The sequence below is a fragment of the Salvelinus fontinalis genome, unplaced genomic scaffold (assembly GCF_029448725.1).
Source record: "Salvelinus fontinalis isolate EN_2023a unplaced genomic scaffold, ASM2944872v1 scaffold_1381, whole genome shotgun sequence".
Taxonomy (NCBI): domain Eukaryota; kingdom Metazoa; phylum Chordata; class Actinopteri; order Salmoniformes; family Salmonidae; genus Salvelinus; species Salvelinus fontinalis.
In genome coordinates, this window is record NW_026601590.1 from 17982 (window position 1) to 43294 (window position 25313).

General features: G+C 46.1%; 1 protein-coding gene across 1 annotated transcript; it reads left to right on the forward strand.

Annotated features, from left to right (window-relative positions):
- Positions 1 to 10664: 10664 nt before the first annotated feature.
- On the forward strand, positions 10665 to 18120 carry LOC129849193 (adhesion G-protein coupled receptor G7-like). The gene is made up of 11 exons (XM_055916154.1): positions 10665 to 10777; positions 11907 to 12689; positions 13591 to 13695; positions 13812 to 13921; positions 15874 to 16017; positions 16135 to 16220; positions 16513 to 16646; positions 17019 to 17132; positions 17366 to 17535; positions 17813 to 17965; positions 18100 to 18120. The coding sequence occupies exons 1-11, from the start codon at positions 10741 to 10743 to the stop codon at positions 18118 to 18120; spliced, it is 1857 nt and encodes a 618-aa protein (XP_055772129.1). The 5' UTR covers positions 10665 to 10740.
- The last annotated feature ends 7193 nt before the right edge of the window (positions 18121 to 25313 follow it).

Sequence of the window (25313 nt, forward strand, 5' to 3'; positions counted from 1 at the left end):
AACCCAACTACTCTAATAAACCCCCTAAACTTTACAACCACCCTAGACACTACAAAAAACACATACATTCCCCATGTCACACCCTGACCTAACTAAAACAATTAAGAAAACAAAGAATACTAAGGCCAGGGCGTGACACTGGAACACAGTATATAAAACATTTCATGAATATTTTGACAAATAACACATGACAAATCTACTCAAGGACTCACAGTATGCAAAACACAAACATCTTAAAAAAACATTGGGGATTTTGGTTTGTTTTCGAGGTATTTAAGATACAGTATTCAGAACCTTGATTTGACTTGATTGCAGAGATGAATTAGCAAATAACATACGTAAATCCTTTTAATCAAGAATCAATCCTAATTTGCTGTAGACAGTTAAGTAACAAAGTAACCTAGCTTTAAGAAAAGGCTTACCTAGAACTCTGCTGACCTTCTTCCGGTCGAGGACTCGCTTCGCCTCTGGGATGTTGCCATGGCGTCCAAAGGCAAAAGAATTGACACATTATTCCACTGAGAAAAAAACTGTCAAAAAGGAAACGAAACAGATGCAAGCGATCTTACCTAGATGCCTGATGGATGGCAGCAGGATGGAACGATGAGAGCAACATGCCACTGTCAGGAAACAACTCTTACCTAGATGCCTGATGGATGGCAGCAGGACGGAACGATGAGAGCAACATGCCACTGTCAGGAAACAACTCTTACCTAGATGCCTGATGGATGGCAGCAGGATGGAACGATGAGAGCAACATGCCACTGTCAGGAAACAACTCTTACCTAGATGCCTGATGGATGGCAGCAGGATGGAACGATGAGAGCAACATGCCACTGTCAGGAAACAACTCTTACCTAGATGCCTGATGGATGGCAGCAGGATGGAACGATGAGAGCAACATGCCACTGTCAGGAAACAACTCTTACCTAGATGCCTGATGGATGGCAGCAGGATGGAACGATGAGAGCAACATGCCACTGTCAGGAAACAACTCTTACCTAGATGCCTGATGGATGGCAGCAGGACGGAACGATGAGAGCAACATGCCACTGTCAGGAAACAACTCTTACCTAGATGCCTGATGGATGGCAGCAGGACGGAACGATGAGAGCAACATGCCACTGTCAGGAAACAACTCTTACCTAGATGCCTGATGGATGGCAGCAGGATGGAACGATGAGAGCAACATGCCACTGTCAGGAAACAACTCTTGCTCGCTAGACAGCACCGATGACTTTCTCTCCTGTAGCTCACAGTGTTGCTCTCCAACGATGTCAATGAGAGCGTGCAGCTCTCGGATCTGGACTCGGTCTGAGATGAGACAATAGCACATACAGTGCATTCATTATTATGTGTTCAAGGCCCAATCACTCTTCCAAATGTAAAAAAATAAAATAAAGACAGAAATGGGGTTGGTGAAATTTTTCAAAATGATTTACAATTCAACTTCACAAAATAAAGTTTGATAGGTGACATGATATTAATTACTTACCTCTTCTCAAAATTACTTCCTCCATCCTTCCCTTGTCACAGGATTTTTTTCAACCTCATCCCTGCAACCATCTCATAGCTGCCGTACGGCTGGTGCGTGCTGTCCCACTGGATCTGGTGCGTGCTGTCCCACTGGGTCTGGTGCGTGCTGTCCCACTGGATCTGGTGCGTGCTGTCCCACTGGATCTGGTGCGTGCTGTCCCACTGGATCTGGTGCGTGCTGTCCCACTGGATCTGGTGCGTGCTGTCCCACTGGATCTGGTACGTGCTGTCCCACTGAGGCTGGTGCGTTCCATCCAGTGAGGGCTGGTGCGTGCTGTCCCACTGGGAATGGTGCATTCCATCCAGTGAGGGCTGGTGCGTGCTGTCCCACTGGGAATGGTGCATTCCATTCAGTGGGGGCTGGTGCGTGCTGTCCCACTGGGAATGGTGCATTCCATCCAGTGAGGGCTGGTGCGTGCTGTCCCACTGGGAATGGTGCATTCCATTCAGTGGGGGCTGGTGCGTGCTGTCCCACAGGGGCTAGGGAAAGCTGTCCCTGCACTGCTGGTGGATGCTATCTCACCAGGGTGGGTGTGTGCTGTCTCACCCGTGTGGGTGTGTGCTGTCTCACCCGTGTGGGTGTGTGCTGTCTCACCAGGGTGGTTGTGTGCTGTCTCACCAGGGTGGGTGTGTGCTGTCTCACCAGGGTGGGTGTGTGCTGTCTCATAGGGGTTGGGGAATGCTGTCCAACTGGGGCTGGTGTGTGCTGTTCAATTGGGGCTGGTTGATGCTGTCTCACCAGGGTGGGTGCATTGCCACCATAGAATTGGACAGGCTGTGTTTTGTCTGCACAGAGTAGGTATTGATCTGACATCTTCACCGTGTTCAGACAGTGGGCTCCTCAATTATTAGTGTCACTTGAACACTGTGAGCTTAAATGTTCAGATGTGGGCGACTGACGTACTGTTGGTTGAGGTGGGCAGCCCTTCTCTTGCTTGTCCATATCTAAGAATCTGTCATTGTTTTCCTTTCAAACTTTTTTAAAAATCTGGTCTGGCTGCCCAATGTATTCAACAGTGGCCTTATAAAATCTGCCGTCTGACCACTTGGTTAGAATGGTTACTCCTGACCTAAGATACACGTTATACACGTTAAATACACGTTATATGGTTTTGCCAGGGAGCAAATACACGTTATATGGTTTTGCCAGGGAGCAAATACACGTTATATGGTTTTGCCAGGGAGCTTGTACAAACTCACAGGGAAAAGTTGCGTCAGTGTTTGCAAGAGCTAACTAAGTAAAATAGCGTTATCTTTTTGTGTTAGTAATGCAAGTTTATCACATAATATACTTCAGTCGAGACCCCCATGCATATTGAATTACAATATAACGTTGCCTAGCTGGTAGCCTTATTATTTCCGCATATGTGTGTACTGTATATAAGGGACAACATTCTATTTGGTAATGCATGTTAGTATTGCATCTTGAATCTTTATCAGATGTATTAGGCCTACGTATCTTGATGATGATTGTGTGAGTTGTGGCACTGGGCTAGCCGTAATTAGTTGTATCTCTATTGAATAATATTGGAATGACAAGTGACAAGACCAGAGCCTGGAAGCCGATGGAGAAGAAAGATGAATAAAGACAGCGCTGGGCCACTTAAACGACCAAGAAGGACTGCACATTTGGTGAGTGGCGTGGCATTGCTCTGCCATATTTTAACACAGCAGACACCCGCATGAATGGAATGCAAGCACCCCATCAGGATGGATCAACACACCAGCACCATCAGGATGGATCAACACACCAGCCCCATCAGGATGGATCAACACACCAGCCCCATCAGGATGGATCAACACACCAGCACCATCAGGATGGATCAACACACCAGCGCCATCAGGATGGATCAACACACCAGCGCCATCAGGATGGATCAACACCAGCGCCATCAGGATGGATCAACACACCAGCGCCATCAGGATGGATCAACACACCAGCGCCATCAGGATGGATCAACACACCAGCCCAATCAGGATGGATCAACACACCAGCCCCATCAGGATGGATCAACACACCAGCGCCATCAGGATGGATCAACACACCAGCGCCATCAGGATGGATCAACACACCAGCGCCATCAGGATGGATCAACACACCAGCGCCATCAGGATGGATCAACACACCAGCGCCATCAGGATGGATCAACACACCAGCGCCATCAGGATGGATCAACACACCAGCGCCATCAGGATGGATCAACACACCAGCGCCATCAGGATGGATCAACACACCAGCCCCATCAGGATGGGTCAACACACCAGCGCCATCAGGATGGATCGACGCACCAGCCCCATCAGGATGGATCGACGCACCAGCCCCATCAGGATGGATCGATGCACCAGCCCCATCAGGATGGATCGATGCACCAGCCCCATCAGGATGGATCGATGCACCAGCCCCATCAGGATGGATCGATGCACCAGCCCCATCAGGATGGATCGATGCACCAGCCCCATCAGGATGGATCGATGCACCAGCCCCATCAGGATGGATCGACGCACCAGCCCCATCAGGACAGAACACACCCGCCCCATCAGGACAGAACACACCCGCCCCATCAGGACAGAACACACCTGCCCCATCAGGACAGAACACACCCGCCCCATCAGGACAGAACACAACCGCCCCATCAGGACAGAACACACCTGCCCCATCAGGACAGAACACACCTGCCCCATCAGGACAGAACACACCTGCCCCATCAGGACAGAACACACCCGCCCCATCAGGACAGAACACACCCGCCCCATCAGGACAGAACACACCCGCCCCATCAGGACAGAACACACCCGCCCCATCAGGACAGAACACACCCGCTCCATCAGGACAGAACACACCTGCCCCATTAGGACAGAACACACCCGCCCCATCAGGACAGAACACACCTGCTGAATTAGGACAGAACACACCCGCCCCATCAGGACAGAACACACCCGCCCCATCAGGACAGAACACACCCGCCCCATCAGGACAGAATACACCTGCCCCATCAGGACAGAACACACCTGCCCCATCAGGACAGAACACACCTGCTGAATTAGGACAGAACACACCCGCCCCATCAGGACAGAACACACCCGCCCCATCAGGACAGAACACACCCGCCCCATCAGGACAGAACACACCCGCCCCATCAGGACAGGACACACCTGCCCCATCAGGACAGAACACACATGCCCCATCAGGACAGAACACACCTGCCCCATCAGGACAGAACACACCTGCCCCATCAGGACAGAACACACCCGCCCCATCAGGACAGAACACACCCGCCCCATCAGGACAGAACACACCCGCCCCATCAGGACAGAACACACCCGCCCCATCAGGACAGAACACACCTGCCCCATCAGGACAGAACACACCTGCCCCATCAGGACAGAACACACCTGCCCCATCAGGACAGAACACACCTGCACCATCAGGACAGAACACACCCGCCCCATCAGGACAGAACACACCCGCCCCATCAGGACAGAACACACCTGCCCCATCAGGACAGAACACACCTGCCCCATCAGGACAGAACACACCCGCCCCATCAGGACAGAACACACCCACCCCATCAGGACAGAGCACACCCGCCCCATCAGGACAGGACACACCTGCCCCATCAGGACAGGACACACCCACCCCATCAGGACAGAACACACCCGCCCCATCAGGACAGAACACACCCGCCCCATCAGGACAGAACACACCTGCCCCATCAGGACAGAAAACAGCTGCCCCATCAGGACAGAACACACCTGCCCCATCAGGACAGAACACACCCGCCCCATCAGGACAGAACACACCTGCTGCATCAGGACAGGACACACCCGCCCCATCAGGACAGAACACACCCGCCCCATCAGGACAGAACACACCCGCCCCATCAGGACAGGACACACCCGCCCCATCAGGACAGAACACACCCGCCCCATCAGGACAGAACACACCCGCCCCATCAGGACAGAGCACACCCGCCCCATCAGGACAGAGCACACCCGCCCCATCAGGACAGGACACACCCGCCCCATCAGGACAGAACACACCCGCCCCATCAGGACAGAACACACCCGCCCCATCAGGACAGAACACACCCGCCCCATCAGGACAGAGCACACCCGCCCCATCAGGACAGAGCACACCCGCCCCATCAGGACAGAACACACCCGCCCCATCAGGACAGAACACACCCGCCCCATCAGGACAGAACACACCCGCCCCATCAGGACAGGACACACCCGCCCCATCAGGACAGAACACACCCGCCCCATCAGGACAGAACACACCCACCCCATCAGGACAGAACACACCCGCCCCATCAGGACAGGACACACCCGCCCCATCAGGACAGAAAACAGCCGCCCCATCAGGACAGAACACACCTGCCCCATCAGGACAGGACACACCCGCCCCATCAGGACAGAACACACCTGCCCCATCAGGACAGAACACACCCGCCCCATCAGGACAGAAAACAGCTGCCCCATCAGGACAGAAAACAGCTGCCCCATCAGGACAGAACACACCCGCCCCATCAGGACAGAACACACCCGCCCCATCAGGACAGAACACAGCTGCACCATCAGGACAGAACACACCCGCCCCATCAGGACAGGACACACCCGCCCCATCAGGACAGAACACACCTGCCCCATCAGGACAGAAAACAGCCGCCCCATCAGGACAGGACACACCCGCCCCATCAGGACAGAAAACAGCCGCCCCATCAGGACAGAACACACCCGCCCCATCAGGACAGGACACACCCGCCCCATCAGGACAGAAAACAGCTGCCCCATCAGGACAGGACACACCCGCCCCATCAGGACAGAACACAACCGCCCCATCAGGACAGAACACACCCGCCCCATCAGGACAGAACACACCTACCCCATCAGGACAGAACACACCCGCCCCATCAGGACAGAACACACCCGCCCCATCAGGACAGAACACACCCGCCCCATCAGGACAGAACACACCCGCCCCATCAGGACAGGACACACCCGCCCCATCAGGACAGAACACACCCGCCCCATCAGGACAGAACACACCCGCCCCATCAGGACAGAACACACCAGCTGCATTAGGACAGAACACACCCGCCCCATCAGGACAGGACACACCCGCCCCATCAGGACAGGACACACCTGCTCCCTCAGGACAGGACACACCCGCTACATACGGACAGCACCCTCTTGTACTAGAAACATATTTGCATAAACATCTCATTTGCTTTTATCAAGTCTTTGTGTGTTATCTTGCGGTTAATACTGATACGCTTGAGAGACCATGCAATGGAACAGACTTGCCAGTGTTGGGCTAGCTAGGAGCATCTGACCAATCACAGGATGCATGGTCAGTGCATGGGCAGAGTGTGGGGTGCATGGGGACAGTCTGGTTGGCTGAAGCCACGAGCTGGAGCTGATGATATCTCTCAAATGAACTGTACTGTATTACCAATTGGGGCAATTGCTGTATAAAATGTTATAACTAATACTGTAAAAGCATTTCCCTATCAATGTTTGTATTGCATGCTTTCATCAATGGCAAACAGCAATTTTAAAAGTTGTAAAAAACTAAAAGAACGATCCATTGTGTTGAAAGGTTTCTTGTTTACTTATGCCACCCACCATGTTTACTTTATACCACATTATTCAAATCACTGGCGTCCTGTTTTGTCTGTCACATAGTCGCACTAACTCATTAACTTGACCTCTCAGTTGATGACTTGCTGCCAGCCTGTTGTTTCAAATCAAATCAAGGTTTATTTGTCATGTGTGCCGAATACAACAGGTGAAACAGTGAAATGCTTACTTACAGGCTCTAACCAACAGTGCAAAAAAGGTATTAGGTGAACAATAGGTAAGTAAAAAAATAAAAACAACAGTAAAAAGACAGTGAAAAATAACAGTAGCGAGGCTATATACAGACACCGGTTAGTCGGGCTGATTGAGGTAGTATGTACGTGTAGATATGGTTAAAGTGACTATGCATATATGATGAACAGAGAGTAGCAGTAGCGTAAAAGAGGGGTTGGCGGAAGGTGGCAGGACACAATGCAGATAGCCCGGTTAGCCAATGTGCGGGAGCACTGGTTGGTCAGGCCAATTGAGGTAGTATGTACATGAATGTATAGTTAAAGTGACTATGCATACGTGATAAACAGAGTAGCAGCAGTGTAAAAGAGGGGTTGGGGGGGGGCACACAGTGCAAATAGTTTGGGTAGCCATTTGTTTACCTGTTCAGGAATCTTATGGCTTGGGGGTAAAACTGTTGAGAAGCCTTTTTGTCCTAGACTTGGCACTCCAGTACCGCTTGACATGCGGGAAGTAGAGAGAACAGTCTATTGTTGTGGTGGCTGGCTAGTGTAGTCTGTAGTTTTTATCCTGGTGTTTATAGTGTAGTCTGTAGTTTTTATCCTGGTGTTTATAGTGTAGTCTGTAGTTTTTATTCTGGTGTTTATAGTGTAGTCTGTAGTTTTTATCCTGGTGTTTATAGTGTAGTCTGTAGTTTTTATCCTGGTGTTTATAGTGTAGTCTGTAGTTTTTATCCTGGTGTTTATAGTGTAGTCTGTAGTTTTTAGCCTGGTGTTTAAAGTGTAGTCTGTAGTATTTAGCCTGGTGTTTATAGTGTAGTCTGTAGTTTTTAACCTGGTGTTTATAGTGTAGTCTGTAGTTTTTAGCCTGGTGTTTATAGTGTAGTCTGTAGTTTTTAGCCTGGTGTTTATAGTGTAGTCTGTAGTTTTTATCCTGGTGTTTATAGTGTAGTCTGTAGTTTTTATCCTGGTGTTTATAGTGTAGTCTGTAGTTTTTAGCCTGGTGTTTATAGTGTAGTCTGTAGTTTTTATCTTGGTGTTTATAGTGTAGTCTGTAGTTTTTATCCTGGTGTTTATAGTGTAGTCTGTAGTTTTTATCTTGGTGTTTATAGTGTAGTCTGTAGTTTTTATCTTGGTGTTTATAGTGTAGTCTGTAGTTTTTATCCTGGTGTTTATAGTGTAGTCTGTAGTTTTTAGCCTGGTGGTTATTGTGTAGTCTGTAGTTTTTAGCCTGGTGGTTATTGTGTAGTCTGTAGTTTTTATCCTGGTGTTTATAGTGTAGTCTGTAGTTTTTATCTTGGTGTTTATAGTGTAGTCTGTAGTTTTTATCCTGGTGTTTATAGTGTAGTCTGTAGTTTTTATCCTGGTGTTTATAGTGTAGTCTGTAGTTTTTATCCTGGTGTTTATAGTGTAGTCTGTAGTTTTTATCTTGGTGTTTATAGTGTAGTCTGTAGTTTTTATCCTGGTGTTTATAGTGTAGTCTGTAGTTTTTATCTTGGTGTTTATAGTGTAGTCTGTAGTTTTTATCCTGGTGTTTATAGTGTAGTCTGTAGTTTTATCCTGGTGTTTATAGTGTAGTCTGTAGTTTTTATCCTGGTGTTTATAGTGTAGTCTGTAGTTTTTATCTTGGTGTTTATAGTGTAGTCTGTAGTTTTTATCCTGGTGTTTATAGTGTAGTCTGTAGTTTTTATACTGGTGTTTATAGTGTAGTCTGTAGTTTTTATCTTGGTGTTTATAGTGTAGTATGTAGTTTTTATCCTGGTGTTTATAGTGTAGTCTGTAGTTTTTATCTTGGTGTTTATAGTGTAGTCTGTAGTTTTAGCCTGGTGGTTATTGTGTAGTCTGTAGTTTTTATCCTGGTGTTTATAGTGTAGTCTGTAGTTTTTATCCTGGTGTTTATAGTGTAGTCTGTAGTTTTTATCCTGGTGTTTATAGTGTAGTCTGTAGTTTTTATCCTGGTGTTTATAGTGTAGTCTGTAGTTTTTATCCTGGTGTTTATAGTGTAGTCTGTAGTTTTTATTCTGGTGTTTATATTGTAGTCTATAGTTTTTATCCTGGTGTTTATAGTGTAGTCTGTAGTTTTTATCCTGGTGTTTATAGTGTAGTCTGTAGTTTTTATCCTGGTGTTTATAGTGTAGTCTGTAGTTTTTATCCTGGTGTTTATAGTGTAGTCTGTAGTTTTTAATCCTGGTGTTTATAGTGTAATCTGTAGTTTTAGCCTGGTGGTTATTGTGTAGTCTGTAGTTTTTAGCCTGGTGGTTATTGTGTAGTCTGTCATTTTTTTTTTGTTGCCTGGTCTGTAGTCTAAATTAATTATGTGTCTATATACAGTATATATGTTTATTTGACTGGTACTATGTGTATATGTATATGTATATATATATTGTCCGTATATAATCTGTTTGTTTATTGTCTGTATATTCTGTTTATTGTGGCAGCACCATTTCACAGACTCAGATTCCTGTACATGCAAAATTATTTGGTGAATAAAGAGGATTCTGGTTCTGAGTTCCTTGGAGGAAGAAGGAGTAGCGATTGCGGTACCATCCAGCTCCCAGAATACTCAGGGTGGCGAGTACCTGTCAGGTGACCCAACAGCGATGACCCCCATTTAGATACAGTACTTCCTCGCAGTCAACATTTGCTCAAACTCTTCCTCTATCCATCGATTTTGGAATATTACAGGCTCCCTGACTGTCTAGCTTTTGTTTCGATTACTTTTACCAAGCTAGACAGAGTGAAGTGACTATACATGTAGGTCCATTATAATTTGATCACAGTTTTGATGTGGTTTAAGTCATTTCAATGTCGTTTGATTCAAAAATCCAAATCTTGATGATGAGTTGGTTATGTTAATTAACTGTGTAGTGCTTGGGCAAAAAACAAAACATTCACCCAGGAGGGCCCCAGGACTGAGTTTGGGAAACCCTGTTCTAGAGAAGTCTACCCTCTAGTGTCCTCACATTCTAATCCAGACCTCCAAGACACTTCCATTACTTTCTTCAACTCTAATCAGGAGATCTAATTACACCTGATCTAGTGGAAAAAAATATTTTCTGTTTACCAAAACATGAACTGTACTGTACCTTCCCTGCTGCAACCAAGAATGTTTTGCATAGAGAAGGGTAATGCTATTGGTTGACTGGTCCATTGTATTCATCCTGTCACATAGCTGACTTATTTGTGTGTGTCTTTACTGATCCTGTTGACAATGTGAGTTGTGCTGGAGCCAATGTACAGTACTTCCCCCTTAATTTAAATAGTAAATCATTAACTGGTATCTGCACGTTACTGCAGTCTCTGTGACAGGTGGAGAGCAGCACAGCATTAGACCAACAGACGTCCTAATAATGTGCAGTCTGCTGACACTGGGTGACTGGAAACAGCAGAGATGAAGGAGCTATGGATTATGGCTGTCTTTGCTACAGGTAAGACTTGCTCTATATTTGATTCATTCAGGGTGATTTAAGATGTTCAGACTACACTGAGTGTACAAAACATTAAGATCACCTGCTCTTTCCATGACAGTTTGGCCAGGTGAATCCAGGTGAAAGCAATGATGCTTTATTAATGTCACTTGTTAAATTTACTTCAATCAATGTAGATGAGGGGGGGAGACAGGTTAAAGAAGGATTTTAAAGCCTTGAGACAATTGAGACATGGATTGTGTATGTGTTCCATTAAGTGGGTGAATGGGCAAGACAAAAGATTTAAGTCCCTTTGAACAGGTATGGAAATAGGTGCCAGGCCCACCGTTTTTGTTCAAGAATTGCAACGCTGCTGGGTTTGTCACGCTCAACAGTTTCCTGTGTGTATCAAGAATGGTTCACCACCCAAAGGACATCCAGCCAACTTGACACAACTGTTGGAAGCATTGGAGTCAAAATGGGCCAGCATCCCTTTCGACACCTTGTAGAGTCCAAGTCCTGACGAGTTGAGGCTGTTCTGAGGGCGAAAGTGTGTGGAGGTGCAACTCAATATCAGGAAGGTGTTCCTAATGTTTTTTATACTCAGTTTATGATGCTGTTGTTAAGAGTCTTCTGTGATGGAAAATTATGTTGGAAAATTGCTTTCAATTCAGATGTGCAAAAATGTATGATGCATTTAACTTATCAATTGATTATTGCCCATATATAACCGTACTGTTTTTACAGTTTGGTTTATTTAATTTTAAAGTTCGATTTTTAGGAAATTATTGATTTAGGTTTTGTCTGTTTGCTGTGAGGGATACAATAGCATCAATGAAGACATTGTTTCAGACTTTATTTTAGTCCAAACACTTTCGATTTACTGATAAGACACTGTTTACATACTGTGAATAGACTACTGTCAGGTCTCAGATACAGTTGATAACAGAGTAGCTTTTGCTATCAACTCTCTACCGTTTATTGGCAGCGATAATGACTTCTTTCTCTCATAAAGTACAGTAGGAAACATTTCTACACTGATGCAGACACAATGAAACTGGAACAGCATGGATCATCTTCTATGCTTATAGGAACTGACACTATGTATCCTTGTTTATGTGGTTTACTGAGTTAATTATCTTTTTTAAAGTCTCTTTATCACAGGGGAATCTCACCATATCATCTGCCATTCCAACCATCATTAACATAACTACCCCAACTACTACTACCCCTTTAACGCCTGATTCTTCAGCTAGTGCCCCTCCAACTACCGACACTCCAACTACTGGTCATCCAACTACTGGTTACCTAACTACTACTGATCCTCCAGCTACTGGTTACATACATACTACTGTTCTTACAACTACTGGTTACCTAACTACTGGTTACCTAACTACTACTGCCCCTTTAACGCCTGATTCTTCAGCTAGTGCCCCTCCAACTTCCGACACTCCAACTACTGGTCATCCAACTACTGGTTACCTAACTACTACTGATCCTCCAGCTACTGGTTACATAAATACTACTGTTCTTCCAACTACTGGTTACCCTACCTCTATCCCTGTCACCAGTATCAGTCTCCCCACCACCTCTAGCACCACCACCACCACCTCTCCTACCATCTCTAACACCACCACCACCACCTCTCCTACCATCTTTAACACCATGTCTAACACCAACACCACCACCACCTCTCCTATCATCTCTAACACCAACTCCACCACCACTTCTCCCACCATGTCTAACACCACCTCCACCACCACCTCTACCACCACATCTAACACCACCACCACCTCTCCTACCACCTCTACCACCACCACCATCTCCACCTCTACCACCACAATCCCTCCTCTGGTCTGTATCAATGGTGGTGAGCTGCAGAATGGAGTCTGTATCTGTCCTGATGAGTGGACTGGAGAGACCTGTTCAGAAGGTACGTAAATACGCACTTACACTATACCTAACCCTGGATCTACCATTCAGACTCCACTACACAATACTACACTACTATACCTAACCCTGGATCTACCATTCAGACTCCTGCACAATACTACACTACTATACCTAACCCTGGATCTACCATTCAGACTCCTCCACAATACTACACTACTATACCTAACCCTGGATCGACCATTCAGACTTCTCCACAATACTACACTACTATACCTAACCCTGGATCGACCATTCAGACTCCTGCATAATATTACACTACTATACCTAACCCTGGATCTACCATTCAGACTCCTCCACAATATTACACTACTATACCTAACCCTGGATCTACCATTCAGACTCCTCCACAATATTACACTACTATACCTAACCCTGGATCTCACATTCAGACTCCTCCACAATATTACACTACTATACCTAACCCTGGATCTACCATTCAGACTCCTCCACAATATTACACTACTATACCTAACCCTGGATCTCACATTCAGACTCCTCCACAATACTACAATACTATACCTAACCCTGGATCTCACATTCACAGTACACACCACTACACTTTTATACCTAACCCTGGATCTCACATTCACAGTACACACCACTACACTTTTATACCTAACCCTGGATCTCACATTCACAGTACACACCACTACAATACTATACCTAACCCTGGATCTCATATTCACAGTACACACCACTACAATACTACACCTAACCCTGCATCTCACATTCAGAGTACACACCACTCCACTACTATAGCTTACCCTAGATTTCACATTCACAGTCCACAACATTATTCCTTGGATCTCACATTCAGAATGTATACTTCACGTTTGCAGTCATACATTTGGTCCATGTTGAAATGCATTTTCCTTCGATAGGGAATTTCTGCAATTCCACCATCATTGGTGATTTTTCCTTCCCAAGAACAACGGTTGGCTGGTCTGCTTATTCAGAAGAGTTATGTGATAAGAAGACAATCAGTGGTATGTTACTTTTATTCACCTGAAATGACAAAAATGTATTCGTCTTTTACAGTCCTAATTAATGTTGTAATAGGTAACACAAAATCTTGAGTATCTTTTTATCTTGGTTCCTCCAGCCGGTTTACCAAAAGCCTCAGCAAGATGTTTGAATGACACTGGATCTCCGATGTTTGGTCCTCCTCACGAGCTGCAGTGTGAATTAACCCTCAGTGACATTCAAGGAAATGTAAGTCAAGGTATATTTTTTTATTATCTTGATTTATGACTAGTCTTGATTTAGCGTTCTTCAGGTCAGTTACAGTCATCATTATGAGGAGTGGATCTTACAGTCTGGAGATCAGTAACAACTGGCTCTTACCTTCAGATCATCTATTCTGTTCCTTTATTCTGCTTAACAGGTGATGAGAAACATGATTTTTTTATTTCTTGTGTTTTACGTAACATTTTATTTTTACATTTAGTAGACGCTCTTATCCAGAGTGACTTATAGTAGTGAGTGCATACATTTTCATACTTGTCCCCTGTGGGAATCGAACCTGGCGTTGCCAGTGCCATTCTCTACCAACTGAGCCACATAAACTCAGCAAAAAAAGAAACATCCCTTTTTCAGGATCCTGTCTTCCAAAGATAATTCGTAAAAATCCAAATAACTTCACAGATCTTCAATGTAAAGGGTTTAAACACTGTTTCCCATGCTTGTTCAATGAACCATAAACAATTCATGAACATGCACCTGTAGAACGGTTGTTAAGACACTAACAGCTTACAGATGGTAGGCAATTAAGTTCACAGTTATGAAAACTTAGGACACTAAAGAGGCCTTTCTACTGACTGAAAAACACCAAAAGAAAGATGCCCAGGGTCCCTGCTCATCTGCGTGAACGTGCCTTAGGCATGCTGCAAGGAGGCATGAGGACTGCAGATGTGGCCAAGGCAATAAATTGCAATGTCCATACTGTGAGACACCTAAGACAGCGCTACAGGGAGACAGGACAGATAGCTGATCGTCCTCGCAATGGCAGACCACGTGTAACAACACCTGCACAGGATCGGTATATCCGAACATCACACCTGCGGGACAGGTACAGGATGGCAACAACAACTGCCTGAGTTACACCAGGAACGCACAATCCCTCCATCAGTGCTCAGACTGTCCGCAATAGGCTGAGAGAGGCTGGACTGAGGGCTTGTAGGCCTGTTGTAAGGCATCACCGGCAACAACGTCGCCTATGGGCACAAACTCACCATCGCTGGACCAGACAGGACTGGCAAAAAGTGCTTTCACTGACGAGTCACGGTTTTGTCTCACCAGGGGTGATGGTCGGATTCGCGTTTATCGTCGAAGGAATGAGCGTTACACCGAGGCCTGTACTCTGGAGTAGGATCGATTTGGAGGTGGAGGGTCCGTCATGGTCTGGGGCGGTGTGTCACAGCATCATGGGACTGTGCTTGTTGTCATTGCAGGCAATCTCAATGCTGTGCGTTACAGGGAAGACATCCTCCTCCCTCATGTGGTACCCTTCCTGCAGTCTCATCCTGACATGACCCTCCAGCATGACAATGCCACCAGCCATAATGCTCATTCTGTGCGTGATTTCCTGCAAGACAGGAATGTCAGTGTTCTGCCATGGCCAGCGAAGAGCTCGGATCTCAATCCCATTGAGCACGTCTGGGACCTGTTAGATTGGAGGGTGAGGGATAGGGCCATTCCCCCCAGAAATGTCCGGGAACTTGCGTGCCTTTGTGGAAGAGTGGGGTAACATCTCACAGCAAGAACTAGCAAATCTCGTGCAGTCCATGAGGAGGAGATGCACTGCAGTACTTAATGCAGCTGGTTGCCACACCAGCTACTGACTGTTACTTTTGATTTTGAACTCCCCTTTGTCCAGGGACACATTATTCAATTTCTGTTAGTCACATGTCTGTGGAACTTGTTCAATTTATGTCTCAGTTGTTGAATCTTGTTATGTTCATACAAATATTTACACATGTTAAGTTTGCTGAAAATAAACGCAGTTGACAGCGAGAGGCTGTTTATTTTTTTTGCTGAGTTTAGTTAGTACTGGCAATTTAATATCCAAATGTACTCACAGTTCAGCATGTTGCTGCCACTTATAAAATGTTCTGTTGAAAAACAATACTAAAATAAAATATAAATCCTTGTCTGTCTCTATTCAGATCTCCAGTAGTTCAGGTGATTTACTAGACTTAGCCTTCAGTACTCAGATCCTGACCTCTCGACCAGAGCAGCTGTCAGCTGACAACATTACCACAGCAGCTCAGATAGCTAACACACTGCTTCTGTCTGCAAATATCACAGAGGTAAAACATGTTTTGAAATCAAGTCGTACTATGACATGTTCTGGAGAGAAACGTGAGGTTGTTACTGCAGTGATTTGAACACTTGAGGGTCATCCCCTGGTTTTGATCATGTTGCAGGACATCGCAGTGGCAGCTGTAACAACCATCAGTCAGCTGCTGAATTCCAGTGAGGAGAGTTCACAGGAGAGAGACGCTGTCCAAAAGTACTGGAGTGTGTGTGTGTGTGTGTGTGTGTGTGTGTGTGTGTGTGTGTGTGTGTGTGTGTGTGTGTGTGTGTGTGTGTGTGTGTGTGTGTGTGTGTGTGTGTGTGTGTGTGTGTGTGTGTGTGTGTGTGTGTGTGTGTGTGTGTGTGTGTGTGTGTGTGTGTGTGTGTGTGTGTGTGTGCATGCATGGTGGTGTGTATTTCTGTATATGCTTGAGTGTATGGGTGTACGTGTGCCTCTGCGTGTCTGCATGGTGCATGTAAACTAATGTTTTTCTGTGTTTCTCTCCCAGGCTCACAGAGACCCTGGAGAAGTTTTCCCTGGACCAGCACAATAATGTGTCCTTGGTGGTTCAGCCCAACCTGGTAGTCCAGTCTGTCCAAGTACCAAGTGACTCAGTAGGGATCCAGTTTACTGCTCTGACTGGTGAGTGAGACTGCTAGTGAACCTACATACTGGCATTTAAAGTGATAGTTTATATCTGTGTTGACAGACTGGGTAAAACTTCTCATTTTTCTAATGTTTCTCTTCTGTTGGTCAGTAAGGTTTGGTATGGATTTAATTTGTTGTACTACAGAACTGTGGTGGCTGAAGATGGCTCATATTAATGGCTGGAACGGAGCGAATGGAATGGCATAAAACACATTGATGTATTTGATACAATTCCACTTATTCTGCTTCAGCCGTTACCATGAGCCCGTCCTCCCAAAGTAATGTGCCACCCACCTTCTGTGGTACAGAAGTAACAATATATTGTTCTGCTTTAAATTGCTAAATAAAATGAATCTCCTTCTCCAGGAAGATCTGGTAATTTTGTGGCCAACAGAATTCATCTCAACACTAATACCTCTGAACTGATAGCTGACAAAGGAGGTTCTACTGATGTCCAGATTGTCATAGAATTCCCATCAGGTGAGCCAATGTTGGTATGCAAACATAGTGTATAAATTCAAGCTTCAATTTCCTTGTACCACTTTCACCAAGAGAGCTTACTGCTCTTTGTCGTCTCCAAACATTTAGATTTAGAGTCACTATCGAGATAAGCCCTCAAGGCAAGGTCAAGCTACTCATGTATATGAAGTCCTGATATGAACAACAATCTCTCTTTCTCCCTCCCTCTCTCCCCTCTCTCTCACTCCACTCAGTTTCACGTAGTAAAAACACAAACCACTCCATTGGTTTTGTACTCTACCAAAACGACCGGTTCTTCAGGTCCAGGGCTTTCAGAGCTTCTTCAGGAACCAGCAGAAGGGTCATCTCTGCTAACCTGGGACAGGTGTCTGGGTTACATGTTGAGATGCTCTTCAAGCCCACAGTAAGATTTCTGATGGAATCAATAAACACAGTTATTCATTATCTAAGTCACATGTTTGACACCCATGATCGAAGTTCTCCATTGATGCTTATCCGCTACATCTGCTACAGTCTTGTACATAATACAATCTATCATAATTGGTATTTCTTCTTTCCCACATTTACTTAAACCTGTTAGACTTCACAATTGACTTAGATTTGAAAAAAGATGAGTACTGTGAATGCATGTGTTTTTCTGAAGGATTTTCAGTGAGTTTGTTTCTGTTCTCACTTCTCAGGCTGTCCCTAACGCCTCCCTCTATGACTTTGCCTGCGTGTCATGGAACTACACGTTGATAGACTGGAGCACCTTTGGCTGCTACAAAGTCAACCACTCAGAAGACGGCCTGCGTTGTTTCTGTAATCACACCACTAACTTCGCTGTGCTGATGGTGAGTACTGTAGCTAGCTGCCTTCATCTCCCTTTTACTGACCACACTCTGACCTATGGAGGGGTTTCTGGACTTTTTTGAAACATGACCCCATTTTGATATCTGAAGATTCTCATGACCCAACCATTTTGTAGTGTCGTAGCTCTTATTACTAATGGATATAATAAGAAAGTCTCCAATACAAGGAAGTGAACTGGAGTTTCACATTTGCTAAAGCTAGTTAGTGCAAGTACGGTGCTCTGTTCTTAAAGGAGATATCAGTAATTAACAGAAGATGACATTCCTTCTCTTATACAATCAGAGTTACTTCTACCAAACCACAACTGAAACATTTTCCAGAACTTGTTGTAGTTATTTTGCATCTTTTGATATGAACTTGAACAGTTCATTTTTGTTTGTTTGTTTGTTTATAAGTCCAGTCTGTCTGGTGTCTTCGTTCTGAGTATCGCCTTGGATTGTCTGGAGTCTCCTGCACATCTGCAGTGTATGCTTGGTCCATAATAGTTTCTGCTATAGCAGCACCTTCATCCACACTTTCCCTTCTTTCAGCCTGGGGTCTCTTTACTGCCCCACCGTCCTCTACAGTTCCCTGTGTGTCACTCTCAGGAGCTCTCTGTGCCTGTTCTCTCTCGATTGTTGTGCTGTTTTCCGTGGAATGCATTTGGTTAATGTGACGCCGCCACATTATGTCTCGGTTCACTTGAACCTGGTAAGTTCTGGGTCCCGTTTGTGCGTGTACGGTCCCTCTTGTCCATTTCCTTCCCCTTCTGTAATCTCGCACCATCACTTCCTGTACTGTTCGGAGATGGCGCTCCCGGCTGACATGAATCTTGAAAACTCACTTACAAAAGCTTGCACTTTGTCAATAGCCAGCTGCAGAGCCAATCCGAAGCGTGTAAAAGTTGTTCTGAGACACTATAATCTGAGCTGAGGTGGAGGAGTCAGTGCAAAACACCTCTGTCCATTTGGAATTGGCATCAACTATAACCAGAAGCTTTTCAAAGGGGCCGGCGTCCACATGAATTCTCTGCAATGTGCTATTCCCATAAGTGGACTGGGGCAGGAGCAGGCATGTGAAGAGTTTCCAAACATCCGCTACAGTTCTTTGCCATGTTTTCGATCTGTTGATCCAGCCCGGGCCACCAGAAGTGGCTCCTCGCGAGCAGATTCATTTTGACAATTACAACATAACTTTCATGTAGTTGCTGCAAAAGCTAATGTTTGTATTTCTGCGGTATGATGACTCTCAATCCCCACATCAAACATCGAAGGTTACATATGAAACCACGGTTATGTGAGCTATATGGTTCACTCCAATATATTGGTGTCACTCCATGGCAGAGGGATACATCCGAGGTGAGGATTTACAGATTTACTCCCGTGTACACCTGTCACGGCTGCGGTCCGCCCCTGTGTATAGACCCCATGGCCGCGACACACGTTCTCTACATACTTTTTGAGGAGCCTCTAGCACCGTAGAGAATTGTAGTGATCCATATAGCTCACATACGTAACTTTTGTTATGTTTCACTATATTGGATCACTCCAATATATTGGTATACCCGTACCAGATTTAGTCGGTGCTAGAGGGACCTGGCCAGCCAGCAGGGAAGTCCCAGCGTGGGACTGAGATGCAGGGTCCGTCAATGAGGAACGGGTCCCAGCGACGCCCAGGGCCGAATGAACCAACCGCAGAGGGAGGTGCCACATTTATCCGATAGTACCTGGCAAAGGAGCAAGAGGAAGCCTAGCTGGCAGCAAGAGGAAGCCTAGCACAGATATCAGCGAGGGGCTATGCCAGTCGGCTCTCAGTAGAGCCCAGAGCGCAGCCACACCTCATGTTGAATGTGCCCCCACAGATCCCAGCACTGGCCTGCCAGCCAGGCAGTATGCTGTCTTAATCGTGTCCACAATCCAGTGAGAGAGCCTCTGCTTTGATAACCCAGCCCTCAGGACTCTCTCACCATAGCAGACAAAGAGCTGGTCTGTTGTTCTCACTGACCGTGTCTGCTCCACAAAGGCAGCCAGTGCCCTCACAGGGCACAGCATGCCCGTAGGGAGGCCCAGACTCCCCCTCACTACCGGGGGGTCGTAAGCAGTCAGGATAAAAGGGATGTTCACATGCCTGTCTGACAGAACCTTCGGAATGAAGGGTTGGGGCGGAGAGATATGCTCCTCCCACCGGGGTCCATCCGGTAGCACTCAGAACTTACCGAAAGAGCATGGTGCTCACCCACCCTCTTCATGAAAAAGAGACGTCGGTAGCGTCGGTAGCCATGAAGTGCTTTGAAAGGCTGGTCATGGCTCACATCAACACAATCATGCTGGAAACCCTAGACCCACTCTAATTTGCATACCGCCCCAACAGATCCACAGATGACACAATCTCATTCGCACTCCACACTGCCCTTTCCCACCTGGACAAAAGGAACACCTATGTGAGAAACCTGTTCAACACCATAGTGCCCACAAAGCTCATCACTACGTTAAGGATCCTGCGACTAAACACCTCCCTCTGCAACTGGATCCTGGACTTTGTGATGGGCCGCCCCCAGGTGGTAAGGGTAGGCAACAACAATATCTGCCACGCTGATCCTCAACACTGGGGCCCCTCAGGGGTGCGTGCTTAGTCCCCTCCTGTACTCCCTGTTCACCCACGACTGCGTGGCCAAGCACAACTCCAACACCATCATCAAGTTTGCTGACGACACAACCGATAACGATGAGACAGCCTATAGTGAGGAGGTCAGAGACCTGGCAGTGTGGTGCCAGAACAACAACCTCTCCCTCAATGTGAGCAAGACAAAGGAGATGATCGTGGACTACAGGAAAAGGAGGGCTGAACAGGCCCCCATTAACATCAACGGGGCTGATGTGGAGCGGGTCGAGAGTTTCAAGTTCCTTGGTGTCCACATCACCAACAAACTATCATGGTCCAAACACACCAAGACAGTTGAGAAGAGGGCAAGACAACACCTTTTCCCCCTCAGGAGACTGAAAAGATTTGGCATGGGTCCCCAGATCCTCAAAGTTCTACAGCTGCACCATCGAGAGCATCCTGACTGGTTGCATCCCTGCCTGGTATGGCAACTGCTTGGCATCTGACCGTAGGGTGCTACAGAGGGTAGTGCGTACGGCCCAATACATCACTGGGGGCAAGCTTCCTGACATCCAGGACCTACAGTATATACTAGGCTGTGTTAAAGGAAGGCCCTAAAACTTGTCAAAGCCTCCAGTCACCAAGTCATAGACTATTCTCTCTGCTACTGCATGGCAAGCGGTACCGGAGCGCCATGTCTAGGACCAAAAGGCTCCTTAACAGCTTCTACCCCCAAGCTGTTGTATTCGCCGCATGCAACAAATACAATTTGATTTGATTTGACAGGTACTGCCTCAAGCTGAGAGGTATGAAAAGTGTCCACTGCATCCACACGCCTTTGTCTTTCTCTTGTACAGCACAGTGTGTGTAATCCATCTGCATTTGTGTGGAGGGATGGCTGCATAAACTCAGTGACATACATGTGACCGGCAAGGAACAAAGCGTATCGCTGTAACCTGGCTGCTGTCATTGTCGAAATGCCTTTCTTTTGACTGAAAATCAACAGCTGGTGATCCGTAACCATTGTGAAACTCTTGCCATATAGGTGTGGAATTTCTTGACGCCCCACACTAGCGCCAGTGCTTCTTTGTCAATTTGTGAGTAGTTTTTCTCTGCATCATTCAACATTTGTGATACAAAATCCACTGGCCTCTCTGACCCATCTTTCAGTGTGTGTGAAGGATGGTCGCTAAGCCATAAGGGGACGCATCACAAACCAACTTCAATGCATCTGGACATGTTCAGCTGTGATGAGCAGTTTTAAACGCATTTTCACACTGCTGTCCACTGACATGTACTGTTATTTTCCAGGAGCTGATTGAGAGGCTGGAGTACTGCTGAAAGGTTTGGGAGGAGTCTTCTGTTGTAATTGATCTGTCCAGTGAAAGATCTCACTTCAGTCACATTTTGCGGTCGTGGTGCCTCTACCACTGCATTGATTTTGGTCCTGTGTTTTGGGCAATCCATTGCGGTCGATTTCATGTCGACAGAAGACAATCTTGTCTTTGAGGAACTCACACTTCTGTAATTTTGCCTGCAGTCCGTACTCTTTGTCTTCTCAGGACCTCTTCCAGGTTAGCCAGGTGCTCTTTGTCTGTGCGTCCTGTTACGATACACTGGGTTCATGGGATTCCTTGCAAACTCTGGTCAATAGTTTGTTGCCAAATGGTTGGGCCGATGCATTGCCAAAAACCAGGCGGTTATACCTGTATATACCTTTTGTGTATGTTTATTGTCAGGTACTGTTTGAACCTCTCTTCAACCGGTAGCTGCAGGTAAGCCTTCACAGTTAACACAACCATTTTTCTTACAATAGGAACAATGGGCGTGGCCCATTCGCTTCTGTCCACTTTCGTCAGGATTCCTGTATCTTGCAAGCGTTCCATTTCCGCTTCCACCTTTGGTCTCAGGGAGTATGGAACAGATCTGGCTTTGCAGAATTTTGGGTTGCATCATCTCCCAGTACGAGTTTGGCTATGAAGCCTTTTACTGTTGCCATCTGATCACTGAAAACGGTGGCATATTTCTTCAGCAAGTGTTCCAGTGTTTGGTTTGTGCCTTTCCTTTTAGGCTGGGATGTGTGGAGCATTTTCAAGTCACACCAGTTCAGCTTTATTTTAGACAGCCATTCCCTGCGAACAAATAGGGGGTCAGTTCCAGGCACCACATACAGCTGTAACTGCTGTGTTTGCCCCCCATAGCTCACCCTGACCTGCAACGCCCCCATTGGGCTCAATCTCTCTCCTGAGTAGGTCTTCAGCAACACATTTGTTTTCTTCAGCTTGATATCCTTGAAGTGCTCATTGTAGACAGTTGTGGAAATTATAGACACTGCAGATCCTGTGTCCAGCTCCATTTTGAGGGGTGTGCCTTCGATATCTGGTGTCACCGATATTGCGCTACTGCTGGGAGAAGTCACTGTGTTTAACTCCATTGTACCAATGAATTGTTCAACTGAATCACTGCCACTGTTCTCTGCTAGTGCATTCACAGGCCTTTTCACTTTCTCAGTTTTCCTGTTGTGACTGTAATTTGCTCTGCATGTTCTTTGAACGTCCCCCTTCTATTTTGTCTTTGAAAAGGCAGTCCTCTGCTCTGACCATCCCTGTTGCATTTTTAGGCCACACGGGGGTGCTGTCGACTGCGTGAGAACTTGTGCAGGCAAGTTTGTGAGAGGAGGACAGTATTTATGCAACTCAATTGCATCTTTGGTCGCGATTTTCATAGCTACAGCAATTTGCAATTTGCAGTCTTTGCAAAAATGAGATCTGATTCTGTGAGCAAACATTTCTGAATGTGTTCATGTTTCAGTCCATAAACAAATCTTTCCCTTAATGTGTAATTTAGGTTCTCTCCAAACTGGCAACGCTCAGACAGTACATATGTAGCAGAGTTGAAGAAACTAACACCCTCCCCTCATTCTGGTGTCTCTTGTGGAAATGAAAACGTTCCGCGATCAGGAGTGGTTTAGGTGATTTTGCAATATCTCCACAATCTCTGTGAATGTTTTATTGGAGGGCTTCAGAGAGGCAGTCAGATCTCTTAGCAAACTGTACGTTTTGGGGCCAATCAAACTCAACAGCACTGGTACAATGTTGTTTGCAATGAAGTATTGGTCCAGATGTTCAATGTAAGTTGCCTCCTTTTCTTGCGTGTCATCAAACTCGATGCTATCCATTCTCTTTACCTCCGGCTCTGCGGGTCTTTGATCTGCACTCCCCTCGTCATCACTGGTTGCTAGCTGCTGCGCTACAGGGTTGAAATGTTCCTCTCTTTCTACGAGCCCCGTCTGCATTCGTGATGCACAATGTAGGTAATCATTCTTGTCGCCATTGTAGTGTTTTAGCTCTTATTACTAATGTATATAATAAGAAAGACTGAATACAAGGAAGTGAACTGGAGCTTCACATTTACTAAAGCTAGTTAGTACAAGTATCAATCAATTTTTTTTTATAAAGCCCTTTTTACATCAGGCGATGTCACAAAGTGCTTTACAGAAACCCAGCCTAAAACCCCAAACAGCAAGCAATGCAGATGAAGAAGCACGATGGCTAGGAAAAAATCCCTAGAAAGGCCAGAACCTAGGAAGAAACCTAGAGAGGAACCAGGCTATGAGGGGTGGCCAGTCCTCTTCTGGCTGTGCCGGGTGGAGATTATAACAATACATGGCCAAGATGTTCAAATGTACATAGATGACCAGCAGGGTCAAATAATAATAATCACAGTGGTTGTAGAGGGTGCAACAGGTCTGCACCTCAGGAGTAAATGTCAGTTGGCTTTTCATAGCCAATCAGACACAGTTTGAGACAGCAGGTGCGGTAGAGAGAGAGAGAGTCAAACAGCAGGTCCGGTGAACAAGTCAGGGTTCCATAGCCGCAGGCAGAACAGTTGAAACTGGAGCAGCAGCAGCACGACCAGGTGGACTGTGGACAGCAAGGAGTCATCAGGCCAGGTAGTCCTGAGGCATGGTCCTAGGGCTCAAGGCCCCCAAGATAATCCCATTGGAGAGAGGGGAACCCGCCAGGCAGAGACAGCAAGGGTGGTTTGTCGCTCCAGTGCCTTTCTGTTCACCTTCACACCCCTGGGCCAGACTACACTCAATCATAGGACCTACTGAAGAGATGAGTCTTCAATAAAGACTTAAAGGTTGAGACAGAGTGTGCGTCTCTCACATGGATAGGCAGACCATTCCATAAAAATGGAGCTCTATAGGAGAAAGCCCTGCCTCCAGCTGTTTGCTTAGGACAATTAAGAGGCCTGCGTCTTGTGACCGTAGCGTACCTGTAGGTATGTACGGCAGAACCAAATCGGAAAGATAGATAGGAGCAAGCCCATGTAACGCTTTTTAGGTTAGCAGTAAAACCTTGAAATCAGGCCTAGCCTTAACAGGAAGCCAGTGTAGGGAGGCTAGCATTGGAGTAATATGATCACATTTTTTGGTTCTAGTCAAGATTCTAGCAGCCGTGTTTAACACTAACTGAAGTTTATTTACAAGAACAACATAGAGCAACACTGCGCATGACCAAGGGTGCTCCGTTCTTAAAGGGGACATCAGTAATTAACAGAACATAACACTTTCATGTTTTGTGGTAATTAAGAGCCAATGTTTACTTTTTATTCAGGGCTATGGCAGTCAATTGCAAAACATTTTAACAGTGTTTCTGCTTGTCTTCTTAGGTTTTAATGCAAACTAGTACACTAATTCCAGCCGCGCACAGATATGAGCTGTCAAGGGGTACCATGAGTTTT

Bases quoted from the DNA above. Each gene is read 5' to 3' on its own strand.
- LOC129849193 (XM_055916154.1), top strand. From the start codon at position 10,741: ATGAAGGAGCTATGGATTATGGCTGTCTTTGCTACAG. The intron at 10,778-11,906 runs GTAAGACTTGCT...TCTTTTTTAAAG, and splicing joins TATGGCTGTCTTTGCTACAG to TCTCTTTATCACAGGGGAAT. The intron at 16,221-16,512 runs GTACTGGAGTGT...TTTCTCTCCCAG, and splicing joins GAGAGAGACGCTGTCCAAAA to GCTCACAGAGACCCTGGAGA.